A 27,074-nucleotide genomic window follows, 5' to 3' on the forward strand; every position below is an offset into this window, starting at 1 on the left:
TTCCTGTTCGTCTGTCTTTTTTATGAGTGTGTGCGTGCGTGCGTGTGTATGTGTGGGTGTGTGATGGGGTGTATTCACGTGTGTTTGTTTTTTTGCTTGCTTTTGCCATTTTGTGGTCGTGCCCCTCACCTTCCCATGCTACACCTTCGATGTTCCAATAGCTGAACATAAAATGTTCCAGCGAGCGTCCCTTCCTTGTTCAGTGTTCATGCCTTACTTCCATCCATTCATCTCCTTCAGCTTGCTGATGCTGGTGCCTTTGACGGGTGTGGAGGGCGGAGGGGAGAACATGGGCAACATTGGGGTCTTCTCGGCTGCGGTGAAGGCCTTCAAAAGCGAGCGGCATGATGACGTCTTCTTCTTCTTCTCCTTCTGTACTGTGTTTTCTTTTTCTGGCGTCTCCGTCTTCTCCGGCGTATCTTTCTTCTTTGGCGTATCTTTCTTCTCCTTGTAGGAGGCCGGTGACATGCTCTGTGGATGTGGGTCGAGACACGGACAGTATGTAAGATGATGAGGACACATGAGGAAGAGGAGAGAGACCAAGAGCAAGTGCAGGAAGATGAAGAAAAGATGAGGAGTAAATGTAAAAGGATCAAGAGAAGGAGGAAGATGTGACAGTGAAGAGCAAGTGGAAGAAGTTAAAGAGGAGGAAGACTGCAAAGTAAGAGGAAACAGGAGGAAGAGGAGGGATTTTTTTTTTTTTTTTGGTGAGGAGCAAACTATATATAAAAAGATCGTCACGTACGCAGCAGCATAGCGTCCAGCAGCTTAGTCGGGCGGCGTTGCGGCCCGAGCCGGCGTAGCGGTTCTTCTTGGGCAGCAGCAGAACAAAGGAAACGGACAGCGACAGGTGGTAAAAGCTGTGCACGTAGGCGTAGTCCCACTCCTAACACACACGCACACACACACACACAGAAGAGTTCTACGCACACGTGCACACACGTCTTGATGACAGACACGGGATGGCTGGCAGCGTGCTGACAACCAACCTCAAAGTAGAAGCGCAGCATGAGGGCTAAAGCGCCGAAGCAGCAGCCTGGACCGACCTGCTGGGTGTAAACACGCTTGTCAGGGTACACCGCACGCAGCTCCTTCATCTTCTGAAGCTGGCAGGAGGAAGAGGAGGATGATAAGGACGTAGCGGAGGTGAGGAGAAAGAGGCCAGGAGGCCAGGAAGTAAAGGGGGTGAGGAGGAGTTGGAGGGGGGGGGTGAGTATGAAGAAGAGATGATGGGGAGGAAGACAAGAAGGAAGAGGATGGAGGGTTGATGAAAAGGGAGAGGAAGAACAGGAGGACATGAAAAGAAAGAGGAGAGGGTGAGGATGGAGCGAGTTGGAGAGGAGGTGAAGGTGCAGAGCATGGAGTAGGGAAAGATGGCGTGGTGGAAGGAAATGCGGAGGAGTAAGAGGAGGTTGAGAATCAAGAGGTGCGGATGAAGAGGAGGAGATGTGGGGAGGAGTTAGTGGGACAAAAAGGTGAGGTGAGGATGAGGATCGTGCGGGGGAAATGAGTGTGAGGTGAGGAAGGGGGAAGAGGAGGTCGAGCATGAACAGGTGCGTGACAAGAAGGAGAGGAGAGGGAGGGAGACATTAACATGATGATCGCTCACTGGAGAAATTAAGAGGAAGGGGATTCATCATGTACTGGTTCTGTTGGTTCTACTGGTTACATCGCAGCACTAGGACTCACCCACTTGACGGTGATGATGAAGACGGCCGATCCGATGGGACCCGAGTAGATCCCGTATCCCCAGCGGTCCTGGTAGATCCGCACTGCGATGCTCAGAACTCCAAACATGGTCATGCTGGAACGCTGAGGCTCCTCAAAGTCCCCCAAAGCTGAGCACACAAACAAAGCCCACAAACCAGCCCCCCTGCAAGTCAGCGAAGAAGTCTACAAACCGACAAGTTTGATTACAAGTCTCCATGGGAGTCTACTTCCAAACCTACAAAGAGGTCCAATTCCTATTCCGCCTTTGGATATAATTACAAGTCTCCCAAGAACTGCGTACAAGTCTGCTGAAAAGTCCACTTATAAGTCTTTTGAGAGCGTCATACCACTTAAAATCCCAAACACGTCCGCTTGGAAGTCAAGTCTCCCAAAAAGTCCATTTCGGACTCAAAATTCCCATCTCACTACTAGAACCACTCAGCACTGGAGTGATATTTAATGCCTCACAAATTGAGTTCAAAAGTCATACGAGCCTGTTAACAAATTCGTCCAATCAGCTGTTCCAAACGATGGCACGTGTGTGCGTGTGTATGTGTGCACATGAATGTGTGTGTGCACAACGCATGCCACCACCAGCTGTTTTATTTAGTGTGTGATCTGGATTAGTCCTACATCGCAAGTGTATTCATTTGACTGTTGCTGTGGACTACAAATCTCGTCACTGATTCGGAGTCTCACATTGACAAGCACGTTGCTTGAAAATGCAAAGAACTACAAATCCCACACTCATGCCATTCCCAAGCGCATCAAATCACATAGTGGGCTGTTGGAAGGCGTCGCGGGGGGACTCACCGATGAGCGTGACCCACATGGACAGCGCCGTGCCGTACACGCTAAAGTACTCGAGGATGTCGTACTTCATGAAGCACAGGATGGCCAGGCCTGGCCCGTCGCAGGCGTGATAGATCTGCACAAACAAAATGGCGTCTTGAGACATGATGGCACGACGGGGTTGCTTTTTTGAGGGTGGGCTCAATTGTGGCCACAATTTTGCAGAGAATATACGTGCAAATAATCCCCAAAGTACTACATTTGCACTTCAATGTTACAATTAGTTTTGTGTGCGTGATATGCAGTATTTTGTGGCAATAATTAATGTTTTTTTTTTTTGCGTACGTAATACCTATTCTGTGGCCACAAAAGAGTATCTTGTTGCAACAAATTTTCATTTTTGTGCACCTTATACCAATTTTGTGGCCACAAATTTGTGTTTCGTTATCGCAAATGTGAATATTGTTATGACAACTGAATATATTTAATCGTGACAAATTAGCGTTTTGAGCGCACATCTATCTTGAGGCCACAAATTTGTATTTGTTGAGCACAAATGAATGTTTCAATGACCACAAATTTTAATTGTTTTGGGCTACAACTGAAACATTCATGGCCACAAATTTTGTGCACACGTTTTACCCATTCTGACGACAGATGTTTTTATCTTTCGTAGTACTATGCAATATCTTGTGGCCTAAATGTAGGTTTTCGTCACTACAAATAAAGATTTTGTGGGTATTGAATGCTTCTTCAATGGCCACAAATGAGTATTTTTTTGCGCAACTTCAACCCATTTTGTGGCCACAAATTAGTGTTGCATGGTAACAAATTAGTATTCTGAGGCTGAAATATTTCATGGCCTCAAATGTGAACCTCTTGAGCACTCGTTGCACCTACTTTGTGGCCACAAAAAAGTATTTTCTGTCAATAAATTCATATTTCATGGCTAAAAATCAGTCTTATTGGCAAATGCAGTATTTTGTGACCGCGGATGAGTATTTTGCGGCATCAAATTAGTACTCGATGTACATCACGCCTGTTTCGTGGCCTCCAGTTAGTATTTCGTGCACACTTTACACCAATTTTGTGCTCTCAGTTTGGTTTTCGTTCAGCAAATTAGTATTTTGTGGCCAGAAAATTGTCAGAATTTCATCACCACAAATTAGGAATACGTACGCACGTTCCGTCTGTATTGAGACCACAATTGGTGCACGGTTGATCCAGAGATGGTCAAGAAGGAAAACGTAACCCAACGTGAGGACGATATCATACCGCACTGAAGAACATAGTGAAGAAGTAGACCATGGCCTCCATGTGGAAGCCTCGCTTGGCGGCCACGCTGGCGGCCGGCAGGAACACCACGCTGCTGATGGTGGGCAGCAGCATCTTGGCGATGTAGGCACCCATCTCTGCAAAGAAGGCCAAAATGCGTGTTGTTCCACAAGATCCCGGGAGAAAGTGTGCGGGGAGCGGCAGGAGAGCGAGCTGTCCAGCTGTCCCCTTGTGGACCTTAAAAGTCCACGAGGTGCGTGTGGGGAGTGCGAGAAGTGCTCACGTGTGGAGTCATCGCGGGGCAGCTGTTTGCACAGCACAGCAGCTGTGCAACGTGGGACGGCAGCCAAACATTTGCTGCTACAATTGTTAGCAGTGATGCTAACGTTAGAGGTCATTCTAAAGTTGAAAGAATAAAAAAAAACGGAAAAAGTAAGCAGTAGAAGTAATGTGTCTTAGTTTCTTAGTCATCTAAGACAAGATAATTTTCACAAGACTGTGGAGTTCTCTGACATGTTTTTTTGTTGTTGTCAGAGACTCCTTGGTATTTGACTCGGACTTATCTCAGGCTATGGCATTGGACTGGCAAAATATTTCTAAAAATGACCGCCATCCTTTAAAAGGAACTTGAAATATTTTTTTTCCTCAATTATCAAAATAGCAATCTGAAGCACACAGTCTTTTTTTTTCAGTCACGTCAGCCTGCAGCGGGGTAATAAAATTTTGGACACACACACACGCGCGCACACTCATTTTTTATTCATATTTATATTATATATATTTTTATTTATATTTCATTTTTTATTTATATGTCTATATATAATACATAAATTATATATTATATATATATATATGTATGTATATATATATTGAATTTATATAAATTGAATTGAATTGAATTTTTATATATATTTAATTTTTATTTTTTTTAAAACATATTTTAGTGTTATTTCGGCATGCAGCTTTAAATTCTCCACATGGTTGTTTATTTTGTTTTCTTTTTTAGTAAAGATGTCAAACTCGATTGCGTGGAGGAATCCATCAAAAACGATGCCTAGACGTGTATCTCGTTCCAGGATGTTGAACGGCCTTTCTTCCCCTGGCGGCCAACACGCGTCCTCGGAAAAATGCTCTGGGTCTGCGTCGTCCGTCTTTTCGCCGTGCGTCCCGTTGACAGACAGACAGATGAACGGCCGCCGTGATGATGATGAATGACGGTGTGTCGCTCCGTGGAAGCTTTATGGTCGCGCCGGGATGTTTTACGTCAAGTGGAACAAGATGGCCACCACGCTGGGCCAAGTGTCTCCAGACTTCCACCCAGACTTTTTTTTTTTTGTCACTTCCTGTGTGAGGGCTGATTAATAGCAGACATTTTGGAAAAAAACAAACAAACAAACAAAAAAAAAACTTCTGCTCCATCCATTGTAGCAAAAAAAAAAAAAAACTCCCTGGACACGTCATTAGGTACATTTGCACACTCCACACGGCTGCTCTGGGTTGGGTTCCATCCTGAAGCTAAATAAAAGATCCAAATCACAGCAAGTTCTCGGGAGGTTCCTCCAGAGGTTTTGTCAGAGGTTCTTTGTAGGTTCTAATGAAGCGTCTATGAAATGTTGTCAGAGTTTTCTTTGAGGTCCTTTTTACCAGACAATTTCTATGAGAGATTGCACAAGAGCAAAGGTGCCCAAGTCCGGTCCTCGAGAGCTCCTATCCAACCTGTTTTGGATGCCCGCCTCCTCCATTACACCTGACTTGAATGATCAGCTCATCAGCAAGCTTTGTAGAAGCCTGATAATGATCCTGATCATTTGAATGAGGAGTGTTGGAGGAGGGAGACATCTAAAACAGACTGGATAGGGGCGATATATGTATATTAGGGCTGTGAAAATTAAAGCGTTAATTTAGGTGATTAGTAAAAAATTTTTTAACTCAGTTAAATATTTTAACTCAATTAGATTTACTTCAAAAATAATTTGCATATTTTGCAAATATTGCGCAATATTAGCCTTGCAAAGCAACACTGCTGGAGTGTGGCGCTTGTGGGCAGTTTTGAGAAATGTTTTGGAGAAAAATGCCTGCAAAGATAACTCCATTTAGAGCATATTTAAGAATCAATGAAAGCAATTACAACAGTCTTTGAATTAAATGTACTTCATATTTGGTGATTTTGCATAAATTCCAAGATATTATTCAAGTAAATATCTGTTACAAGCTTTGCAAAAAAGAGTTGTGGAAAACTGTGATTAATCCGATTAATCATGGAATTTTTTTGTGATTAACTAGTTAAAAAAATTAATTACTATGACAGCACTAATAAATGAATGATAACTTTGACAATAAATGTGATCAGGATTACTGTCCTTGACCGCCCACCACTGCTCGGTTCTATTGCCAGTTCTAAAAATGGCTGTGAAAAAGGTTCTACCATAGCTTCTACATGAGGGTCTACCTCAGGCATCACCAAATGGCGGACCGGACCGCGGGATGGTTCGGACCGGACCCATGGCCAATCTATGATGATTTTTTTTTTCAGGGCGCATTCGCAAACGTTGGCGCTGCAATTCTAGTTAATACGGAAAAGGCGTCACTGATTTGAGGCAATCAAATCTTTTGTTTACGATCCACTGCCAATTGCGCAGCAGACCGGAAAAGAGTGCTGCTGACAGTATGCCTTGCTAAAAAGTTAGCGAGGACGATGCGTCTTGTTTTAAATGAATAGACTGAGAAATTTAGTTTCGTTCTGGCTGCAGCCGATTCAAAACCAGTGCGCATCATATGCTCCGAAACTGTCGCAACATTGCGAAGCGCCACAACGAAACAAAGCACCGCCCTTTTTTGCAAAGTTATCCGCTGAAGTTTGAGGTGAGCGCACGCAAAAACATCGAACTTCGAGTGCAGTATAACAGATTTTTACATTTTCGTTTACAGCCCAGCGGCATGCAAACGAATATTCAGTAAAAGTATCATGGATTTTGGGGAAACATAAAAAACATTCAGTGATGGGGAAGTTGTGAAGGAGTGCTTAAATGCGGTTGCACAAACATTATTTAAAGGAAAACACAAAGCCCAGATGTGTGAAATAATCTACCAAATCCCAATGGTCCTGACTCCGTTCCAACCCAGATTTAAGTCACTGGCAGGGCAGTCACAACTCATTTTTTTCATTAAAAAAATATTCAAAAGAAAAGGTGGTGTCAAAGCTCATTTTGAATTACTTTTTCATGAGGACAGCCATTTTTATTGATTGTGTACTGAACATGTTGACCTGGTTTACTTGGATAATTAGGCTTTCCGTTTTTTTAGGCTGATAACTCTTTGATTTAAAAAAAAAAAGGTAAAAGATGTTAACTCAATGCTTAGCACTTGATATAGTTCTGCAGGAGATATTTTACAGTTTTTTCTGGAAGTGGTACCCTTAAATTCCTGGAGCCAAATATTTTTTGAATGTGAAATAAACGCCTTATATTTGTTTGACTGGCAAAGGTGTTTGTGAACATTGCTAAATATTTAGTATATAAGTGCGCTCTGTTGAAAATGACTAAATATTGAAACTATATAAAAATGTGAACATAGGCTAGACATTTCGGGAAGTTGGACTTTGGTTCGGACCTTTTAATTGGAAGAAATTTTCGGCGTGGACCTCTGTGACTTTTAATTGACTACCTCTGGTTTACCTCATGTTTCATTTGAGTTTTTATTTCAGAGCTTCAACTATAAGTTCCGTTCAAGGTTCTACAAGTGATTCCATTTCGTTTTTGTGCATTTTTTAAAAATGTTTTAGTTTTTGTGCATGTTTTTTTGTGTGTGTGTCTGTATATCTGTATTGCATGCGTGCGTGTGTGCATGTGTGTGTGTTAGTCGTGCGTGTGTGTGAATGTGCATGTCCATGTGTAGGTTATTTTCTGCATGCATTTGTTCCTGCAACGGTGGCAGTTGTTGTCCTCCCTCAGCTGTCGCACCTGCTTAGACATTCTTTGGAAAATGAACACGTCCTCCCTCGAACCTCAAAGCTTCACCCGGAATCGTCCTTCCCACGTCACAGCGTCACTGGCCACACGTGCCCAACGCTCGCCACTGAATGGAGACACAAAACACACACTTGGGAGTCACATCAACATTGTAAGTACATTATAATGAATGTGTGTGTGTGTGTGGGGGGGGGGGGTGTGCGAGTGTATGAGTGTGAAAGAGAGAGAGAGGAGCATACAGATGATTAATCACGTTAAAGAACACACTCACAGGTTCTTTTATAGGTTCTCCCATATGTTCCACAGGCTGATTACAACTCGGCGTTCCATTATTATTAATAATAATATTTTTTTCAGAATAATAATTATTATTAATTTTTAATTAATTTTTACTGAAAGTTCCACTTGAAATCCTGGAAGGGTTCTTACAGCAGGGTCTACCATCAGTTCTACAACAGGTTGAACAAGAGGCTATTTAATTCTCTGTTCTCTAAATTCCATCAGCCGTTCTGATATTTTTGCAGCGGTTCTTTCAAAAGTTCTACCAAATGTTGCATCAGAAATCCCACTAGAAATTCCATTGAAGGTTCATTCTGACATTTTGTTGCGGGGTTCTGTCATAGATTTTGTTGTAGATTCAATTGTAAGTTCCACCAGACATTTTATCGAGGTTCTTTCAGGATCTCCCATACGTTCCATTAGAAGTGCAACAAGGTCCAGTTCCAGTTGAGGTTTCACCGCCATTTTTATGAAATGTTCCACTAATCATTTTATTAATGGTTCTTCATTCCATTCAGGGTGTTATGTAAATTTTGTATTAAATGACAACTATGTCCTTACATCATGCTGAGAACATGAATGTGAAAAAAACCTCTTCAAATAGATCCCCAAATCTCTCAATCTCGGGTGAACCGTTACTTTTTGAAGTGAAGCGGAAAAGGAGGTCAGGAGGTTCTAGAATGTGAAAGTGGGAGAACAGTAAAAAGTCATTCTATTCCGCAATTTAGCACTGGGCGACGTCTTCTACTAGCCTCCGACCCGGTCCCGATTAGGAGGAGCTAACGCTGTGTTTTGGCAGCGAAATGTAAAGACGTCTGCAAGGAGGTGTTGAAATGTGAGCAGACTCCTCTCGTCACCTCCGGACCAGGCAGTCTAAACACGTTGTGGGAACAGAACGTAGTGCAGACTTCCTGGACGCATCTGAGAAAACATTGAGCTTCCTCCTCATTCCCCGACGGGCAGCAGACACCTTTCAACTCCCATCGGGCCTTCTTCCCACAGCAGGTCCCAGGGTTTCTGTGTTAGCCAGGTTCTACGACAGGAGAACCTGCCAGCATTCTGTAAAAGATGGTAATTCACAAGATCATTTTTAAGAGGTCCCAGAAGATGGTCCCAAAGCAATTTGATAAAGCAAATTTCAAGATTCTTGAAAATGCTCCGACAGAGTTTTTACCAAATCTACTAGCAGTAATCTTAAAGGTTCTTTCGGTTCTAACTGCAATGGGACAAGCTGTTTTAGCAGAGGTTTCAAAAGTTCTACCAGCAGCTCTATGTGTGTAAAGGTTCTAGTATGAGGGTCTAGCTGAGGTTCTAGAAGACTTTTTATCAGTAGCCCTAGGAGATGTTTTATCTGAGTTTTGAAAATAAGTTCAAAAAGCAGTGTTGGAAGCTGTCTATCTGAGATTCTAGTATCAGTTGTATCAGTGGTTCTAGAGGTTATGCAGCAGCACTGTCAAATGTTCTATCCTATATTCCCTTGGAGGTTCTGGTTCAAACTATTTTCTATGAATGAGTTCAATCGCACATTTCACAATAGGATAAGATATAACATGCTCTGCTAGAGGTTCTCGCACAAATTCTATCAGAGGTGGTTTGAGTTAGAAAGTCATCTGGAAGCCCATTTCACATATTACGTACGAGAAGGTAGATTCTTTCAGAGGTTCTATTAGATGTTTCATCAGAGGTACTAGAATGCATTCGATCCGACGTTCTTTCAGAAGTTCTCTCAGAAAGAAATTAAATTCTAAAGATGGTCTAGTGCAGATGTTGCGAAAGAATTTTTTTTATATCAGTTACGGCAAAACGTCTGTCAGATGTTCTGTCAGGACCCGTGTCTTTCAACACTGTCATTTCTCAAGCTCCTCAAAGAGACACGACTGAGTGTTTGTGTTGTTTTGTTTTTCTGCGGTTCTCTTCCAAATGCCAAACACCCGAGGACACTCTTTGGTATCCTTCATGTGTGCCAAGAAACAAACCACTTTTGAAATGTGTGACGAGGACTTTGTGTTAGGGTCATGTAAGGACACGCCAATGCCATTCGGATGTAATGATGGTGTTGTTTTGGGATGCGGTCGGCGTTGCGTTTGCATGTTAGTGACATGATGGTGACCTGTTGGTGACGTCGTAGTGGCACCCGCATGATGGTATGTTGTGGGTAACGTGATTCTGGCATTCCGGTGTCATCTTAGTGACATTCAAGCGACGTGATGGTGGCATAGCCAGGACATGATGATGGCGTTCTGGTGGCATATTTGTTGACATGTTAGTGGCGTTGCGGAACCTGGCATTGTTATTCTGTTGTCGCGGCATCTTAGGGATGGCATTCTGGTTGCGCGTCACTCTCATTTTGATTCAGCTTTCTGGTGGCAAAGTTTGGGTTATGAGATTGTCCCACTGTGGGATTTTAAGGGCATTCAGGAGCAGGCAGATGCATGACAAAGCTTGGTGAGGCGTGCAGAGCAACAGAAGCAGCTGTGGAAACAGCGGCGCAGACAGCAGCGCATGAAGGGAGCGGGGAGGAATAACAGCAGGGAAAGGAGAAGGAAACGGCGGTGGGGGTGAACGAGTAGACGAGTAACTGGATAGGAAGACGCCATGATGGGAGGAAGACGACATGGTGGGCAGACACGGTGGTCCTCAGACCGCCGCCATCAATCTGAAAAGATGAATTTCGCCTGGAAGTCAAACAACTTTCACACTCCCATTTCACGGGAAAGCATTTTTTTTTTAATCTTCTCCAAAGTTTATGCGGTGAAAGAACATCTTGTTGTGAGGTTAAAATCAGGGGATTACACGTGAGCCCCTTTCGTGTGTGTGCTCACGGTACATAGCCGCCAAATAGCATGTAGCATTGAAGTTCTTTCACATGTCCTACTTCGAGTTCCATCAGAAGTTCGAGTGGAATTTTTGTAACAAGTCCTACAAAATGTTGGTTTCGAGGTTTCACCAGACATGTTCAAGTATATAGCACTATCAAAAGTTCTACCGTAGATTCCATTAGAGGTAAGATCACAAGTCAATTCCCAAGTTAGCCACGGCATCTATGAGAATATCTATGATAGATTATATGAGAGGTTCCACCTGTCATGTTATGAGGTTCTTTCAAAGGTTCTCCTCCAGGTTCCATCAGACAAGACAAAGTCATGTTGTTTCCATTCCAACAAGTTCTGCAAGCGTTCTTTCACCGGTTCTGTAAGCAGTTCTTCAATTGTTTCAAGTTTTTTTCTAATAATGGTTCTCCCGTGATGCCCATCAGACGTTTTACCATGCGTCCAATTAGAGGTTCCACCAGATGTTTTAGTAGAGGTTCTTTCATGAGCACAACCAAATCTTCCTAGAGGAGTTTTCGTCAGGTTCCTTCAGAAATTTTAGTTGTTTTCCTAAAGATTTTGTAAGAGGTTTTTAGGTTCTACTTGAGCTTTAACCAGAGGTTTTAATACAAATTATTTCATGGGTTCTACTAGCGGTTCCACCAAAAGTTTGCTTAGAGTGTATGGGTTCTCTCATGTGGGTTCAACTGTATATTTAGATTTTCCACCACACATTTTTTTCTTTCAAAGTTTTGACTTAAGGTGCCACCAGAAGTTTTATCAAAGTAATTTTCATTGGTTTTAACGGGGCACAATTGTACTTCAATTCCTTCATTGGATCTACAAAATAATGTCAAATTCCTGATTAAAGTCATGGGTTCTACTGGAAACTCGACCAGAGTCTTTATGAATTCTATCAACAAGTTTGTTAGCGGCCACAACCGGAGTTTTATCAAAGGTATTTTCATACATTTTTCCAGTCGTTTTAGCGCAGGATTTATCTCAGTTTTCACCAGACATTTTATTTGAGGTAGACTCACGGGTTCTGCTATAATGTCCATCAATTCTTGAAATGGAGCTTCGAGTGGCAGAGCCACAAGAGGTTTTGTTTGTTCTACCATAGTTTTGATTTCAATTTTTAGTAGAGATTCTTCCATAACAGACGTTTTCAGAGGTTTTTTTTTCTTTCGAGTCAATCTTCTGTAAAATTCCTCAGAAGTAGAGGTGTTTTTTTAATCCGATGTTCTTTTATATATTCTAAAACAAAGGAACATAAATGGCAATATTATTTGGAGGGTTGTCTGGGTGACATTAAGCTCCTGTTTGGGGAATGTCCACGGTGTGAAATGCTGCCCCCTAGCACACCGTGAATGTGGTGCGCGAATGCCATATCAGGCCTTAAGAGCCAGACGGCGTCCAGTCACGTTTTTGTTGTTCTTGGCCGTCGGCCCGGTTCAGCTCCGTCTGGGCCGGGGGCGCAGAGCAGCATTGTGGGAAGTCTGGGACATGCCGAGGGAGGAAGCGGCGAGGTGTGAAGTGCACATCCACGGCCAGCCACAGACTTCGGGGCCCGTTTAGAAGTTCCAGCCACCCCCGAGAAAAAAAAATGAAAAGAAATGAAAAAAAGAGAACAGAACAGGCTGCTGACTCAGGAGGAAGAGGAGGAGGAAGAGGGATGCAGGAGCGCACACCTTACCTCCCTCGTCCCTCCCTCCGTCCCTTCCACGCTTTCTTGCTCCCTCAAACGCGTCTCCTCACTCGGCGGTAGCCACGCACAACACAACACGGCCGACGCACACGCACACACACGCACACACACATGCACACACACAACACATGTACACACATTGAGCGGCATCCTCAACACAAAGTCAGACGCCCTTGGACTGCAGCGGGGGAGGTGAGTGTGTGTCCGTTTGTGAAACCTGATGTGTGTGTGTGTGTGTTTATGAGGCACACCAGAGAAATGATGATGAGTATGTGTGTGTGTGTGTTTGCGTGTGAGTGTGCATGAGTGTGCGCACGAGCGTGTTGCACCAGACCACAACAAGCCCACACTATTGTACTTTGTGTGTGTGTTTCATGTGTAGGGAATTGGCATTCCTGTTTTTTATTCAGAGGTTCGACCACAGGTTCTCTTCGAGTTTGAAGCAGACGTCTTATTTGAAATTCTTTTATAGGCTCTCTCGATTTATCAGAAGTTGTGTAAGAGGTTGTACGGCAGGTTCTAATAAAAGTTCTTTTAGAAGTTGTCTTAGAGTTTCTTTTAAGGGTTCTCTCGTAGTGTCCATCAGAACGAAAGATGGCACGTACTGTCGCATGTTTGACATATTTTCGAAGGTCCGTCAGAAGTTGCATTAAAGGTTCTTTTATGGGTGACAAGTTCTATTGGAGGTTCTACCCTTGGTTCTATAAAGTGCGATCAGAGTGTCCGTCAATCATTCTACAAAAGGTTCTTTTGTCATTCCTACTCTGCAATGTGCATCAGAAGTTGTACATTCTGCCAGGTTCTATCATAAGTTCTTTTAGAGGTTCCACCAGAGCTTTTTACAAGTCCTTCGGTTCTATCATAGGGCCCATCACAACTTCTAACGTAGATTAAGTCTGTCAGACTCAAGTTAGTCAAACGCTTTCTCCAATTTTTTTTTAGGTTCTTTTATAGGTTCTGCTCAGATCCGTTCTAAGTCCTATCAGACATCTCATAACTAGTTCTACGTTAAGGTCCTCTACAGTCCAGATGATATGAAGTTTTGTTTTATATGTTGTGGTGCAGGTTGTGAAATAAATTTATAGCGGTTCATTCATAGGTTCTACTCTTGATTCCATGAGACATTTTATTAAAAGTTATTTTGGAAGTCCCACGAGAGTTTTGTTGGTCCAACTTCAAATTTCACCAGCAATTTTGTAACATGTTCTTTGTCCTAAAGGATCTAAATGCAAAATGTTGTACTTTGATAGGTTCCACTCAAGGTTCTATGAGAAGTTCGACCATGGATTTTATTTGAGGTTACGAGCAACATTATCCTGTGATGCGACCATGCTAACGAAAATGTTAGCTCGTTTTGCTACAATGCTAACAACAACAACAACAACAACAACTTTAGCTCTTGTTAGCGCCACACTAACAGCCAGATTAGCTTGTCTTGCCATCACACCAATATTCGTTCACAATGCTGTGACTTGTTTTTGTGACACTGGTGGACATCCGGTTCCAGTTAGTGGAGTGAGCTGGTGCAACATGCTTACGCACGTGTGGATGCAGTTGAGTATGCGTGTGCGTGCGTGCGTGTGTGTGTGTGTGTGTGTGCGCGCGAGTGCCAGTGTTACAACAACAAGACAGCAAGGGGCCCCTGGGGGCCAACAAGACTGTTTACTTTAGTCTTTGTGTGCTTGTGTGAGTGCGTGCATGTGTCAGTGTGTGTAGCTAAACGGATCTGTGTGTGAGAGAGCGAATGCGTGTTCCTGAGAGTAGGGGTGTGCGTGCGCGTGAGACTGACTGTGTGTGTGCTGGTTGTGTTTGACAATGTTTGCGTGTGTGCGGGTGTGCGTGTGTGTGTGTGTGTGAGACAGAGAGAGTGCGTGTGTATGAAGGGGTAACGTGCGTGAGTGTGTTTGTGTGTCTCACTGGCATGTGTGTAGTGTGCATGCATGTGTCATCGCAAGTGCGGGTCTATATAGATGAATTTCATATGAAGACGGGAAGTCATTTGTCAACACGCCCTTCACGATCACGGTGTCACAAAACTAAAATTATTACACAACAGCAAACTGAATAGCATGCTAGCAAATAAGGAAGTATAAATAAAATTAGGATTGAAGAAATATAATTGACACAAATAACTCACCAAGATATACACACAAAATGCGATCTGAGAGGCTTGTCATAAGTTTTATAATAAGTTGGTCGTATTTATTAGATTTGAATCCATTAGTGTGAGCTCGATTGACTTTGTACACCACTCGGGGGTAGGCCTACACCACTTATCTGAAAATAACAAAAATTGTTAATCAACAAGGTAATGATTAACTGGTTATGGACTGGTTAGCTTATCAATCATTAATTAATGAGAAGGCCCATTGACCCGACATGTTTGTTCGCTTTGGAAGTCCTCCCATGTCAACTTTCCATTTACCATCATCTGTGTCATTAAACTTTGCTCATGTTCCTGTCATGCTAACAACTTTAGCTTGTATGAATGTCATACTAGCAACAATAGCGGGTGTTGCATATTGACATTAGCTTGCATTGTTGTCATGCTAATAACAACTTTAGTCCAAGCTAACAACGACGTTTCCGCATCCTGCCACCATGCCAACAACATTAGCTAGCTCGGTTTTGCTGACTTAATTCACTTATAAGTAAAAAAAGAAAAAAAGAAAGAAAAAGAAATTCACACATCTGACATAATTAAATATTTTATAGGATGTGGAAAATGTACATAAAATACAAAAATAATTTATTCATTTACTAGCTGTTTCCACTTTGGCTCAGTTTGTTGCGCAAGTGTAAACAGAAGCAAGATTCACTTTCACTTTTGCCGTGTTGTTAAACAACAAGGTTATGATCAACATGTTACGGACTGGTTAGCTTATCAATCATTCATGAATGAATTAGAAGGCCCATCGACCCAAGGTGTTTGTTTGCTTTGGAAGTCCTCCGATGTCAACTTTATATTTACCATCATCTGTGTCATTAAACTTTGCTCATGTTCCTGTCATGCTAACAACTTTAGCTTGTATGAATGTCATACTAGCAACAATAGCGGGTGTTGCATATTGACATTAGCTTGCATTGTTGTCATGCTAATAACAACTTTAGTCCAAGCTAACAACGACGTTTCCACATCCTGCCACCATGCCAACAACATTAGCTAGCTCGGTTTTGCTGATTTAATTCACTTATAAGTAAAATAAGAAAGAAAAAGAAATTCACACATCTGACATAATTAAATATTTTCTAGGATGTGGAAAATGTACATAAAATACAAAAATAATTTATTCATTTACTAGCTGTTTCCACTTTGGCTCAGTTTGTTGCGCAAGTGTAAACAGAAGCAAGATTCACTTTCACTTTTGCCGTGTTGTTAAACAACAAGGTTATGATCAACATGTTACGGACTGGTTAGCTTATCAATCATTCATGAATGAATTAGAAGGCCCATCGACCCAACGTGTTTGTTTGCTTTGGAAGTCCTCCGATGTCAACTTTATATTTACCATCATCATTTCAGCGACCTTCGCTCATGTCCCTGTCATGCTCACAATGTTAGCTTGCTTTGCGGTCAAACTAGCAACAACAGACAAACAATTGTGCTACATGCTGCCATCACAACGTTAACTTTCTTTTGAAATGTTCATTTCTTTTGGTGTCAAGCCAACAACGATAATAGCTGACGTTTCTGTAATGCTAACAACAACATTAGCTCGCAATGTCATGTTGTAAACCACTTCAGCTTGTGTCACCATCACGCTAACAATGGCAATGTGTATTTTGTCCACCAGGATGCATGCGCGTTCCTGGGAGGCGTTTGGTGAGACCGGCATGGTCCTCTTGGCCGTCCTCACGCTGATGATGTCCTTAGGACGACTCGCTACTACGGCCACCGCTCCGCTGCAGGTCAAACACCTGCACAAGACACACCCAAGGGGAGACGCCCTCCACCCTTATGTCTCCGTTCTCGTCTACTTTTGGGTGTCCCTTTTTTTCTCCTTGTATTTCCTTTTGTGTCTCCTTTTTTTCCTCTTAAGCAAGTCGACCTGTTGGGTGACAAGAATTGTTCCCCCTTTCCCCCCACTCACATTCCAGCAGCATGCTCACATTGCTCAAGTTTGATTGCTGCTGCTGCTGCTGCACACGAGGAATGTTTGGAGTGTGTGGCGTCAGCACTTTTGGGGATGTTCACAACAATGCTCTTCCTTTCGCTGACTTCTGATTGGCTGACGTGCTCACTCAGGCAGCAGGTTCTTCTTTTGGCTCTGATAAATTACCACAGGGAATAAATTGAGATAATAATTCCCAAACATGTCATTCTCCTTCAAAATTGACTTTGCTCTTCCAAGTACCTGGTTGTTGGTACTTGTATTTCCTGGAACTATAATAGTTTCAATCAGGAATATGCTTAAAGCTCCAAATGTTCATGGACCTCTCAAAAGTTATGCTGGAACTGATCTCTTGCAACCACCCATCTTAATTTGCATTGTTCTCAACTCGTGAGCAGGAGGAAGGCAACGTGGCCTCCAACAGCCTGGAGGAGCTCCAGGTGACGGCCTTCTGGTGGGGTGAGTGGGCCAAGTGGACGGCGTGCACGCGCACCTGCGGCGGAGGCGTCAAATCACAGGAGAGACACTGCCTCAAACAGAGGTTACTAGAGACTCCCGTTTCCGACGGGCCGTGAAGGAAACATCTGAGTTCTCTCGTTGATGTTGTTCACGTGTGTCTTTCGTGTCCAAAGAAAGAAAGTTGCTGCGTTCAAGGACAACATGACGTGCTCGGGAACCTCCAAGCGATATCACCTGTGCAACACACAAGTCAGTCGCACACGCAAAGGCACTCCAGAATCACACAGACAGATGCAGACCGTCAAGTTTGTTGTTTGTGCCACGCAGGACTGTCCGGCCAGTGGCCGAAGCTTCCGGGAGGAGCAGTGCTGGTCCTTCAACTCGCAGCTCTACAGTGGCCACAGCTACCAGTGGAAACCTCTCTATCCGGGTACCACACGCTTAGTCTGACTCATGGGCTGGGGTGGGAAGGCACAGTTCGGGTTTCACGCTAGGGTTAGGTTTTAAATGAAGTTTTCAAACATGGTCTAAGCTTTCAATGTTGGAGTTTCATATCAGAGTTAGGGTCTGTGTTTTTTGGTGCGGTGACGCTCGTGTTGCCAGTAAGAGTTTGCGTCAACTTTGACGTTAGCGCTGCGTTATGTGTAGACGACTATGTGCACATCTCCAGCAACCCGTGCGACCTCCACTGCACTACCGCCGACGGCCAGCGTCAGCTGATGGTGGCGGCGCGCGATGGCACGTCTTGCAAATACAGCAGCTACCGCGGTGTCTGCGTGGACGGTAAGTGTGAGGTGAGTCCACGCTCGGCCACGATTTCAACGTTAGGTTTCAAGACTCGCGCAAGGTGTCAAAGCAGGCTAATCAGTCTGGGATATTCATATCATGTACAATGCTGACATTAGAATTATTTGTCTCGCAGCCAATCGGGTGCGATGGCGTTCTCTTCTCATCCAACACGCTAGACAAATGTGGAGTGTGCCAGGGCGATGGCAGCAGCTGCAGCAGGGTCACCGGAAACTTCCGCCGCGGGGCCACGACCCTCGGTGAGTGCCACCCACGGTTACCGTCACCCACTTGTCACCACGGCTTCCTCACTGTCACTGCTTGCTCGCCACTGCTGTTCACTCGCCAAATCGAAGCATACCAGCACCGCCACCGCTGCCTGGTTACCACCAAAGCCACCATCCGCTTACTTGTGCCACATCATCAACTGATTCCTGCTGCCACTTGATGCTTGCCACCGCAGTCTTCACCGCTACTTATCCAGAGCTCGCCACTACCTGACTCAATCACTCGACCGACTTGATCCCACTGCTCCCCGGTTTCCTGCTGCCATCTGGGCCACTAAACTCAGTGTCCTGTCTCCTGATTTGTAGGCTACGCCTTCATCACGCAAATCCCTGAAGGATCGTGGGACATCCAGGTCATCGAAAGGAAAAAGTCAGCCGACGTTCTGGGTCAGTGATTGTCTGTGATTCATTTTGTCAGACAAAATGCAAAAGAAAAAGCCAAACCCGCTTTCCTTCTTGCAGCTGTGACCGACCAGGCGGGGAACTTCTTCTTTAACGGCGCTTACAAAGTAGACAGTCCTCAAAACTTCCACGTGGCGGGCACCGTCTTCAAGTACCGCCGACCCATGGACATCTACGAAACGGGCATTGAATACATCGTCGCCAAAGGGCCCCTGGACCAACCGGTCAACATCCTGGTACCCATGTCAGGGATTAGGTTTTCATATGAGAGTTAGGACTTTAAAAATGGCTTTCCATGCAAAATTTCGATTTCAAACTTGGGTGGGTTTCAAAGTAAAGATTTACGACAGGGTTAAGGTTACAGATTAGGGTGGGTAGCAAATTTTAAATCATGATTTGGACTAAATCAAGAGTTAAGGTTTCAAATTAAAGTTTCATGCCAAGGTTAGATTTTCAAAATAGGCTGTAAAGTATGGGTTGGGATTTTTAATTACAATTTCAATCCTGAGTACAGGTTTCAAATTAGGGTTTTAAACCTGATTTAGGATAAATATAGGGTAAGAATTTTAAGCGAGGGTTGCGTTTTCAAAACAGGGTTTCCAATTACGGTGTGAAGGCATGATTATGGTTTAAAAGTAGGGCTCCAAGCTTGGGGTTTGTGTTCTGGCATGGGTTAATGTTTCAAGCCTTGACTTGTCCTTTTAGGTGTGGAATCAGAATGGCCGCACGCCATACATCACGTATGAGTACACAGTCCTGAGAGACTCCCTGCCACCTGTGCCGCCACCGCCCATCTACACGGGCGGCGACAGCTCGGTGGAGGCCGGGCCCCTGCTGGCGCCCAACGCCAGCCGCTATCAGCAGCCGCCCACCGGAAGGCGAATGGAGGGCGGCGCACAGCAGGAGACCAACGAAGTGTATGAGGAGACTGCACACATACACTGTGACACGGACACACACTACACAGGTATATGCACACACACACACCCCCGCACACCCCCCCCACACACACGCACGCACACGCGCTCTTTGTGTGTGTCCCTTTTGTGAGTCATTTGTATGTCCTTGTGTGTCATTGAAGCCTTTTTTGTTTATCCTTAATTCAGAAATGTACTCAAAAATCTGTTTTGTCCACAATTATACAAGGGGACGTGTCGTGTGTCAGAAAAGCTGCAAAGCCATATTTTGCGTGTGTGGGGGTGCGTGTGTGTGTGTGTGAGGATGGTACTCATTTAGTGTTTCATTATTGATGTCCTGTACACACAAAGAGTATCAGCAGATAAAAAATTCACACGGAGCCATTACACCATGCCGCCCCACCAGGAGGTGTGGGTGCTGGTGCGGGGCTACTGTCTCTTTAACACGTTCCATCCTGTCCCATTAGAGGGCAACAGCAGCCACATGGGAAGCACAGCAAACCCGATATCCGCTGATGTGCCCCTGGATCCAGAGGCCGACGCCCCTAACCTCATCTGGAGGGTTCTTCTGGAAGGACGTGTGGGCCCAGATGAGTTGCTCATCAATATTTCCACCAATCAGCTGCTGGAGACAGAAGGAGACGACTTATTCTCAGCTGAGGCTGACCCCGGTGGCCTGGAGTCCGACGGACCGCTCGGACGCAACCAGACACTGCAATTCACGCTTGGACGTAAACGCAACGACAGTGTTGCAGATGTCTTCTACCACAACAAGACGCTACATGGCCTAGGCAGGGCCGGCGGCCGCTCCAACAGAACCAGGTGATGCAACAGTATTCAGTCACACAACAATCAGGTCACATGACAGACAGAACCAGGTAACACAACAGAACCACCAACCAAACCAGGTATTAAAACAGAAACAGGTAATAGCACCAATCGATTGGTTATTATAAAACAGCCAACAGAACTGGGTAACACAAGAGAACCAGGTAGCACAAAACAACCAACAAAACGAGGTACTACACACAACAAACAGAGACAGGTTCTACCACACAGCTGACAGAACCTGGTAACGCAACAAAATGAATAGAAACAGGTGACACAACACAACCAACCAAACCAGCTGTGGTCCAGCAACTGACCCAGGTAACTAAACAAACCACATCAGCTACTACAACTCAAGTCATGGACCCAGGTACAACAACAACAACAAAAAGATACTACAATACAGCCAACAGAACCTGGTATTGCAAACCAAGCAACAGAAACGGGTAACACAACAGAAGCAAATAAACTCCACATACGAATAGAACCAGGTATTGAAACAGGAAGAAATACTGAAACAGAACCAGGTAGCACATCCAAACCAGGTAACCCAACATAACCAGGTACTGAAACATAACTAGGTAATAGATCAGATTAACCCAACAGAACTACAGCAATAGAACCAGTTGCCAGCTGAAAAGTGAACCCAATATTAAAACAGAACCAGTTAGAACAACAGACCTAGGTATTTCAACAGACCAGCTAACACCATAGAACAAGGTTCTGCAACAGAATCAGGTAATGGGACAAAGCAAGGTACGACAACAAAACCAGCTATTGTGACAGAACAAGGAATTGAAACAAAACCAGGTAAAAAAACAGAACCTGATATTGACATAAAACCATGAAATACTAGAAACCACATTATTTACATTTTATTTAAAAAAGAGGCGTCCTTGGGTTCTGATTCTATTCATGTGGGATGTAAAATATGTACAAATGTAGATAGTCTTCCTGACGTTCCTTTTCACAGGGGGAATCCAAGGCTTTACCAGAAGAACCTGAAGCTGAGTCCGGCCGACATGTACCGCTGGAAACTTTCCTCCCAAGAGCCCTGCAGCATGACCTGCTCCATTGGTACCTTCCCATCCAATGCCACTGCTTTCCAGCAAATTGGGACCAGTACATTCTCGATAGGCCTTACTTTTGACCTCTTCCAGGTGTGTCCAGGTCCTTTGTCACATGCATCCGCTATGATGGCGTGGAGGTACACGACATGTACTGTGATGCACTAACCCGCCCAGAACCGGTCCATGACTTCTGCATTGGCCGAGAGTGTCAGCCCAGGTACGGTACTGACAAAAGGTTCATGCTAACTGGGTTTCAGGTGAAGTGTGAAGATGAACCCATAATGCACTACGACCTCTACAGGATAACTTGTTCAGTGTTTCAATACTTCTGTCCAACTTGTTCTCTGTTCATACTGAAATTTCACCCCAATATCCCAAACTTTTTGGGAGTAGTGTACATGGACCCACAAAAAGGGCGGTGGCCATAATGTGAGTGGATTCTTCTTGGGATCCCGCTCAGGTGGGAGGCCAGCAGCTGGAGTGAGTGCTCGCGGACCTGTGGCGAGGGCTTCCAGTTCCGGCAGGTCAGATGCTGGAAGATGTTGTCCCCTGGCTTGGACAGCTCCGTCTATAGTGACCTATGCACCGTGGCTGACCTGGAGAGACCCATGGAGAGGCGGCCCTGCAAGAGCCCCGCATGTGGTCCGCAGTGGGAGGTGGCAGAGTGGACGGAGGTACGGCACCTTCCACAATGTTTCGTGTACTGGTCCCGTTTCTCCGTTTTAGAGATCAAAATGGATGACTATAATAAAAAATGGTCTAATTGAGTCTCTGATCTTCATGACAGTTTGAAATGAATGTAGAGGATGTATATTCCAAAGCTTTTTTTACCAGTAGTAGACAACATAGAGCATGTTTTTGGTGGCCTCAAACTGAATTTAGGGAATTTTATCGAAATCGAATCGTAAGCAAGTATAGCTATGCCAGTGCTTCACAATAATTTTTTGTTACAGCCCCCCCCCTAGCAAGAATAAAACATTTCGTGCCCCCACCCCACTATCCACTCTCTGCCGCAACTATAAATAATAGCATTTTCGTTGCAAAACAAACCTACACCCCAGAGTTAATACTCGCTGGGAACAATGGCCAATGAGAGCACCACTGCCAACTACTGGAGTGGATTTGCAATTACACTTTATTGTGGCACGGCGGAAAGAAAAAAAAATCATGTTGCCCAGGTTCACACACACCCCTCTCATTATTGCACCGCACCCCCCAGAGCGGGGCCCGCCCCACTATTTGAGAAGCACTGAGCTATGCTAACACGCTAACATATATTTCTTGTACTTTCTCACTATATACATTTATGTTTTTGTGGCTTTCTTTGGGATTTACATAGAAATGAAGATCATTATCAACCCTTATTCTAGGTTCACACCAAATCCGTTGGGGTCAAACGGATTTAGTCTGAACGTAGCATAGGACAGATGCTACCAAGGCCGGTAATGCTAACATGTGCTAACACAGTGCTCTGCCAAGTGTGGCCGAAGAGAACAGGTGACACGGGATGTCCGCTGCTCCGACGAAAGCCGCCCGTGTGACCCCATGACCAAACCGCCCGGCATCAAGAACTGCACGGGTCCCCCCTGCGAACGCCACTGGACCGTGTCTGAGTGGGGGCCTGTAAGTGGGAGTCACAACACGACAACGCGAACCAAAAAGCACGCCATCAAGTGATGTTCAGTTTTGCGCCTTCTTGTGCCGTAGTGCTCTGGCCCGTGTCCGCATGGGAGAATGGTGCGCCACGTGTACTGCAAGGCCCCCGATGGCCGTGTGGTGGCCGAGGACCAGTGCCCCGGCGATGAGAAGCCGCTCGCTGTCCAGCCCTGTGGGGAGAGAGATTGCCCTGCCCACTGGCTCAATCAGGACTGGGAAAAGGTGCTCCTTGTTGAAAGTTTAATGCGTGTGAAACGGGCACTGCAATGTTCGTATGACCTGTATGTAATGTCTGTTTTGTGTGAAGCCTGTGTTTCATGTTTGGAACATGCATGTAATGTAACAAGCATAAGCTGTCTCTAACATGTAGAACTGACATGTAACCTGTGTGTAAGCTCTTGGCATGTAACACGTGAGTACTGTATGCAGTGCAACACCACTTGCGGCCGTGGCATCAAGCGGAGGATCGTCCAGTGCGTGGGCATCAGTGGCGGCAAGTTCCTGGTCTTTGACAAGGAGGTGTGCGGCGCCGACGAGAGGCCCGAAGATGAGAGCACCTGCTTCGAGCGGCCGTGCTTCAAGTGGTACACCACACCCTGGTCCGAGGTAAGGTGATCGGCACCAGGTGTAGCACGTGATCAGTGTACCGTGTAGCTTACCGGCTGTGAGGTGAGCATCATTCGCATGCCATTCAACAAATAAGAGTCTGACGTGCGTCACACATCAAACCTGTGGCATTTGTAAGTGGTGCACTGATGCAGAAGGCTGGTGTAATGCACTGCAGACATTATGTACATGTTGCACGCTCCTTCCATGTCCCACGCTAAACACTTTACAAACCCATCACCTCCACTCCACAACTGTATTTCTCAAGCACTTTAAGACTACTACCGCTGTATACAGAGTGCTGTACATGGAGCAAAAGTCAACAAAAACAACAACAAAAAAAAACTAATTAATAATGAAGAGAGTAAAAAGCCCCAAAACAGTCAAAGCAAAAGCAAAGAATAAAAATGAGTTTCAAGACAAGTTTTATAGATGGGAAGTAAAAGGGGGCTTTCCTTACGTTAAGAGGGAGGTCATTCCAAAGCGAGGGACTGGCAACGCAAAAGCGACCTGCATGTTTTTCATCCGTCATTTCACACAAATACAGGCAGGTTAAAAATTGGACACACATGCAAAACATAAACGCCACATGTTACTCCCTTCACAATCACATCGTCTGTAACGCAATGTGATGTGGATGTCATTTTTGGACACGTTTGTAACATGTCTGTCTGACATGTATTGTACTCTCTCTCTCTCGCTCAGTTGAATGCTCACTTAAGGGCCAGTACATTCAAAAGCAACGCAAGATTTCATTCCGTTCCGAGTGCAAATATTTTTAATTCTATACACGCAATACTTGACCCGTATGCAATGTGTAATGCACACACACGTGTGTGTGTAACCTGTGTGTGCCCAGTGCACCAAGACATGCGGCGTGGGCGTGAGGATGCGCGACGTCAAGTGTTATCAAGACCGCGAGCTGGTGCGAGGCTGCGACCCACTCACCAAGCCCGTGTCCAAGCAGACGTGCAGTCTTCAGCCGTGTCCCACCGAGCCGCCAGGTCAGTTGTCAAGGTCCGGAATATTCCGGATGGGATGGGGTTCCAAAATGGCAAACTTAATGGAGAAGTTGAACCAATATGTTTAACAACAAAAATATGCGCGAGACCTGAGAAAAACAACCCGGAAAATGAGATAAACCAAAAATCCTTGACAAAGCCAAGGATAACAAAAAAGGCAAAAAGAACTTACTATGCAAAATGCAAGAAATAAGGTCAGATCAAAATGTGGCGAGAATGAAGCGAGAGCGCTGGAAGATTCAATACCTGATCAAAAGTCATGAGCGGAGGAATAATCCGACAGTAGTTGTTGGCTTGGCAGTCCTTTTTATACTCTGCTAATTGAAAGTCATGACAGGTGTGCTGCTGGAGGCAACACCCTCCACTCCTGATGAGCCTGCTGCGTGACAGGTGTGGCGCTGGAGGGAGGACCTTCCACTGGGTCCGGAACTGAAAACAAAAACAAAAAAAGACATCAGTCGGCCGGAATGGTCTTGCTGGTTCCAGGGACTTTGCCGGCTCAGACTGAGGCAGAGCTTCTCTCTCAATTGTCTTATATACAAAGTGGTACCTTGATCTGCATATGAACATAATCTGCACCCTGGTCTTGGATGATGGATGAAGGAAATCCCAAATGACAAGAAACTAAAAATTGCATCACGCACTTTTGAACTGAGCCGTTCCATATCGAATCGATTCATATCGGAAGCCGACTAAATCCAACTCACTCGAAAAAATGAACCGTCCCTGAATCGTTTCACACCTCACGTATCGAATCGTCTTTTTTTGAAGAGATGCAGGGGCCTAGACACCATTCAACAATAAGTCCTAAGAACATTGGTGGTTCTTTGCTGAGGAGAAAGAATACGCTCCATGCCTGCGAGTCCTGTCCTCCTTTTGTGTTTAAATTTGAACTGCTTGTGTCTGTGTGTGTGTGTGTGTGTGTGTGTCAATGTCCAGATGAAAGCTGCCAAGACCGGCCCACTACCAACTGCCTGCTGGCTCTCAAAGTCAACCTGTGCAGTCACTGGTACTACAGCAAGGCCTGCTGCCACTCTTGCCGCTCCCTACGACCGGCCACATCCTAGAACCCCGAAAGCCCCACCTGCCTTTCGCCCACTTCCCACTCGCGCACATGGATTTTGTTCATCAGGTAGCTCGAGTGCAACGTTTACATTCTCAAAAGACGACGTCATCCCTCGAAAGGGTCCAATGCTTGCCGGCAGTCAGGCTTCCTCACACGGGGGTAAACTGGTTTCTGGTTTTTGGGTTTATACCAGCATCTTCTTAGTCCCATCAACCTCGCTCTCTGTTTCTTCATCTCGTTCTTTCTCAAGCACTTTCTCCTTTTTTAACTTTCACTCTGACATTTTTTTCCCCCCATCAGCCGTCTCTCTCCTTTCTATCTTTTCCACCTTGGTTTTCATCAACTTCTCTCTCTTTTTCTCCAATCATCCTATGTTCTCTCGCTTTTACCCACCACATTTCTCAGACCCATCACTCTCTCGCTCTTTCTAATCTTTATTTTCCCCCTTTTCTTAATTGGCTCTGATCTTTTCTCATCATCCGCTTGTACTCGCTTTCTCCTTATACTACCATCTCTCCCTTTCTCGCCCACACGCGTGACCTTAAATGAGCCTCTAAACTTGAACCAGAGCAATGACGATGAAGACGAAGACAAAGCTCCTCCTGCAGCCTGAAAGCAAACGGTGGGCGACTGTCCGACTGAGACAATCTTCCCTTCATTTATTAAATATTATTTAACGGTGACAGTGAGTGAAATGTGCACGTCGGCGTATTTATTAGTCATCGTACAATAAAAAATAAAGAAAGAAAACTACCTTTTTTTCCACATTAGCATGACCGCCCGACGTTTCTTCGTCGGGTCCCCCTGCCCCCCCCCAAGAAAAAAAAAAAAAAAGTGATGATGGCGGACAGAGGAGCCGAGATTCCTGACACTTGAAATGTATTCAGACGTGTTTAACTTCCCGTCTTTGATTTAAGTATAACGGATACCTCTTTAAATGACGCGCCAGGACGCTCAGACTGACATTGTTGATAATAAACACAACAAAATGCACACTTATCTCTCTCTCTCTACTTGACTTTCATTTTCACACCCACTTTCTCTTACAGCAGTAGTCACGAAATTACGCTTGGTGCCTGTTACACCAGTGGCGGTGACGGCATTTAATTGTCAGCGTGTTACATTGAGTTACTGTGTGGGTTACAATGTCTGACAACTGAAGTGATTGTCTGATTGTATCCGTTAGAGTTCCAGCGCATTACGCTGTGTTCCAGTGTGCGTCAGACAGTGTCGTTCAGTTTGTGTGTTCCAGCTTAGGCGACAATGTCTTGCGAGGTAAATGAGTGTGTTACACCATGTTACAGGGTGGGTAAGTCTTACA

The 27,074-nt window shown here is 44.8% G+C and overlaps 2 protein-coding genes across 2 annotated transcripts; one reads left to right on the forward strand and one right to left on the reverse strand.

Moving 5' to 3' along the window:
* Nucleotides 1-213: 213 nt before the first annotated feature.
* On the reverse strand, nt 214-7,777 carry mymk (myomaker, myoblast fusion factor). Its single transcript, XM_088289241.1, has 8 exons — nt 7,737-7,777; nt 4,061-4,176; nt 3,778-3,914; nt 2,524-2,638; nt 1,690-1,838; nt 990-1,106; nt 746-886; nt 214-471 (listed from the first exon to the last, which is right to left on the reverse strand). Exons 2-8 carry the CDS (start codon nt 4,173-4,175, stop codon nt 214-216), a joined length of 1,032 nt encoding a protein of 343 aa, XP_088145367.1. The 5' UTR covers nt 4,176; nt 7,737-7,777.
* Nucleotides 7,778-12,685: 4,908 nt separating this feature from the next.
* Nucleotides 12,686-26,707, forward strand: adamtsl2 (ADAMTS like 2). The gene is made up of 19 exons (XM_088288247.1): nt 12,686-12,734; nt 16,337-16,451; nt 17,053-17,195; nt 17,287-17,362; nt 17,441-17,543; nt 17,762-17,907; nt 18,036-18,159; nt 18,493-18,573; nt 18,649-18,824; nt 19,294-19,555; nt 19,973-20,327; nt 21,307-21,410; nt 21,494-21,620; nt 21,864-22,077; nt 22,871-23,026; nt 23,111-23,281; nt 23,489-23,665; nt 24,525-24,669; nt 25,627-26,707. Exons 2-19 carry the CDS (start codon nt 16,338-16,340, stop codon nt 25,752-25,754), a joined length of 2,802 nt encoding a protein of 933 aa, XP_088144373.1. The 5' UTR covers nt 12,686-12,734; nt 16,337; the 3' UTR covers nt 25,755-26,707.
* Nucleotides 26,708-27,074: the final 367 nt, after the last annotated feature.

This window comes from Idiotropiscis lumnitzeri, chromosome 1 (assembly GCF_059441095.1).
Source record: "Idiotropiscis lumnitzeri isolate Australia: NSW breed Sydney's pygmy pipehorse chromosome 1, RoL_Ilum_1.0, whole genome shotgun sequence".
Lineage (NCBI taxonomy): Eukaryota > Metazoa > Chordata > Actinopteri > Syngnathiformes > Syngnathidae > Idiotropiscis > Idiotropiscis lumnitzeri.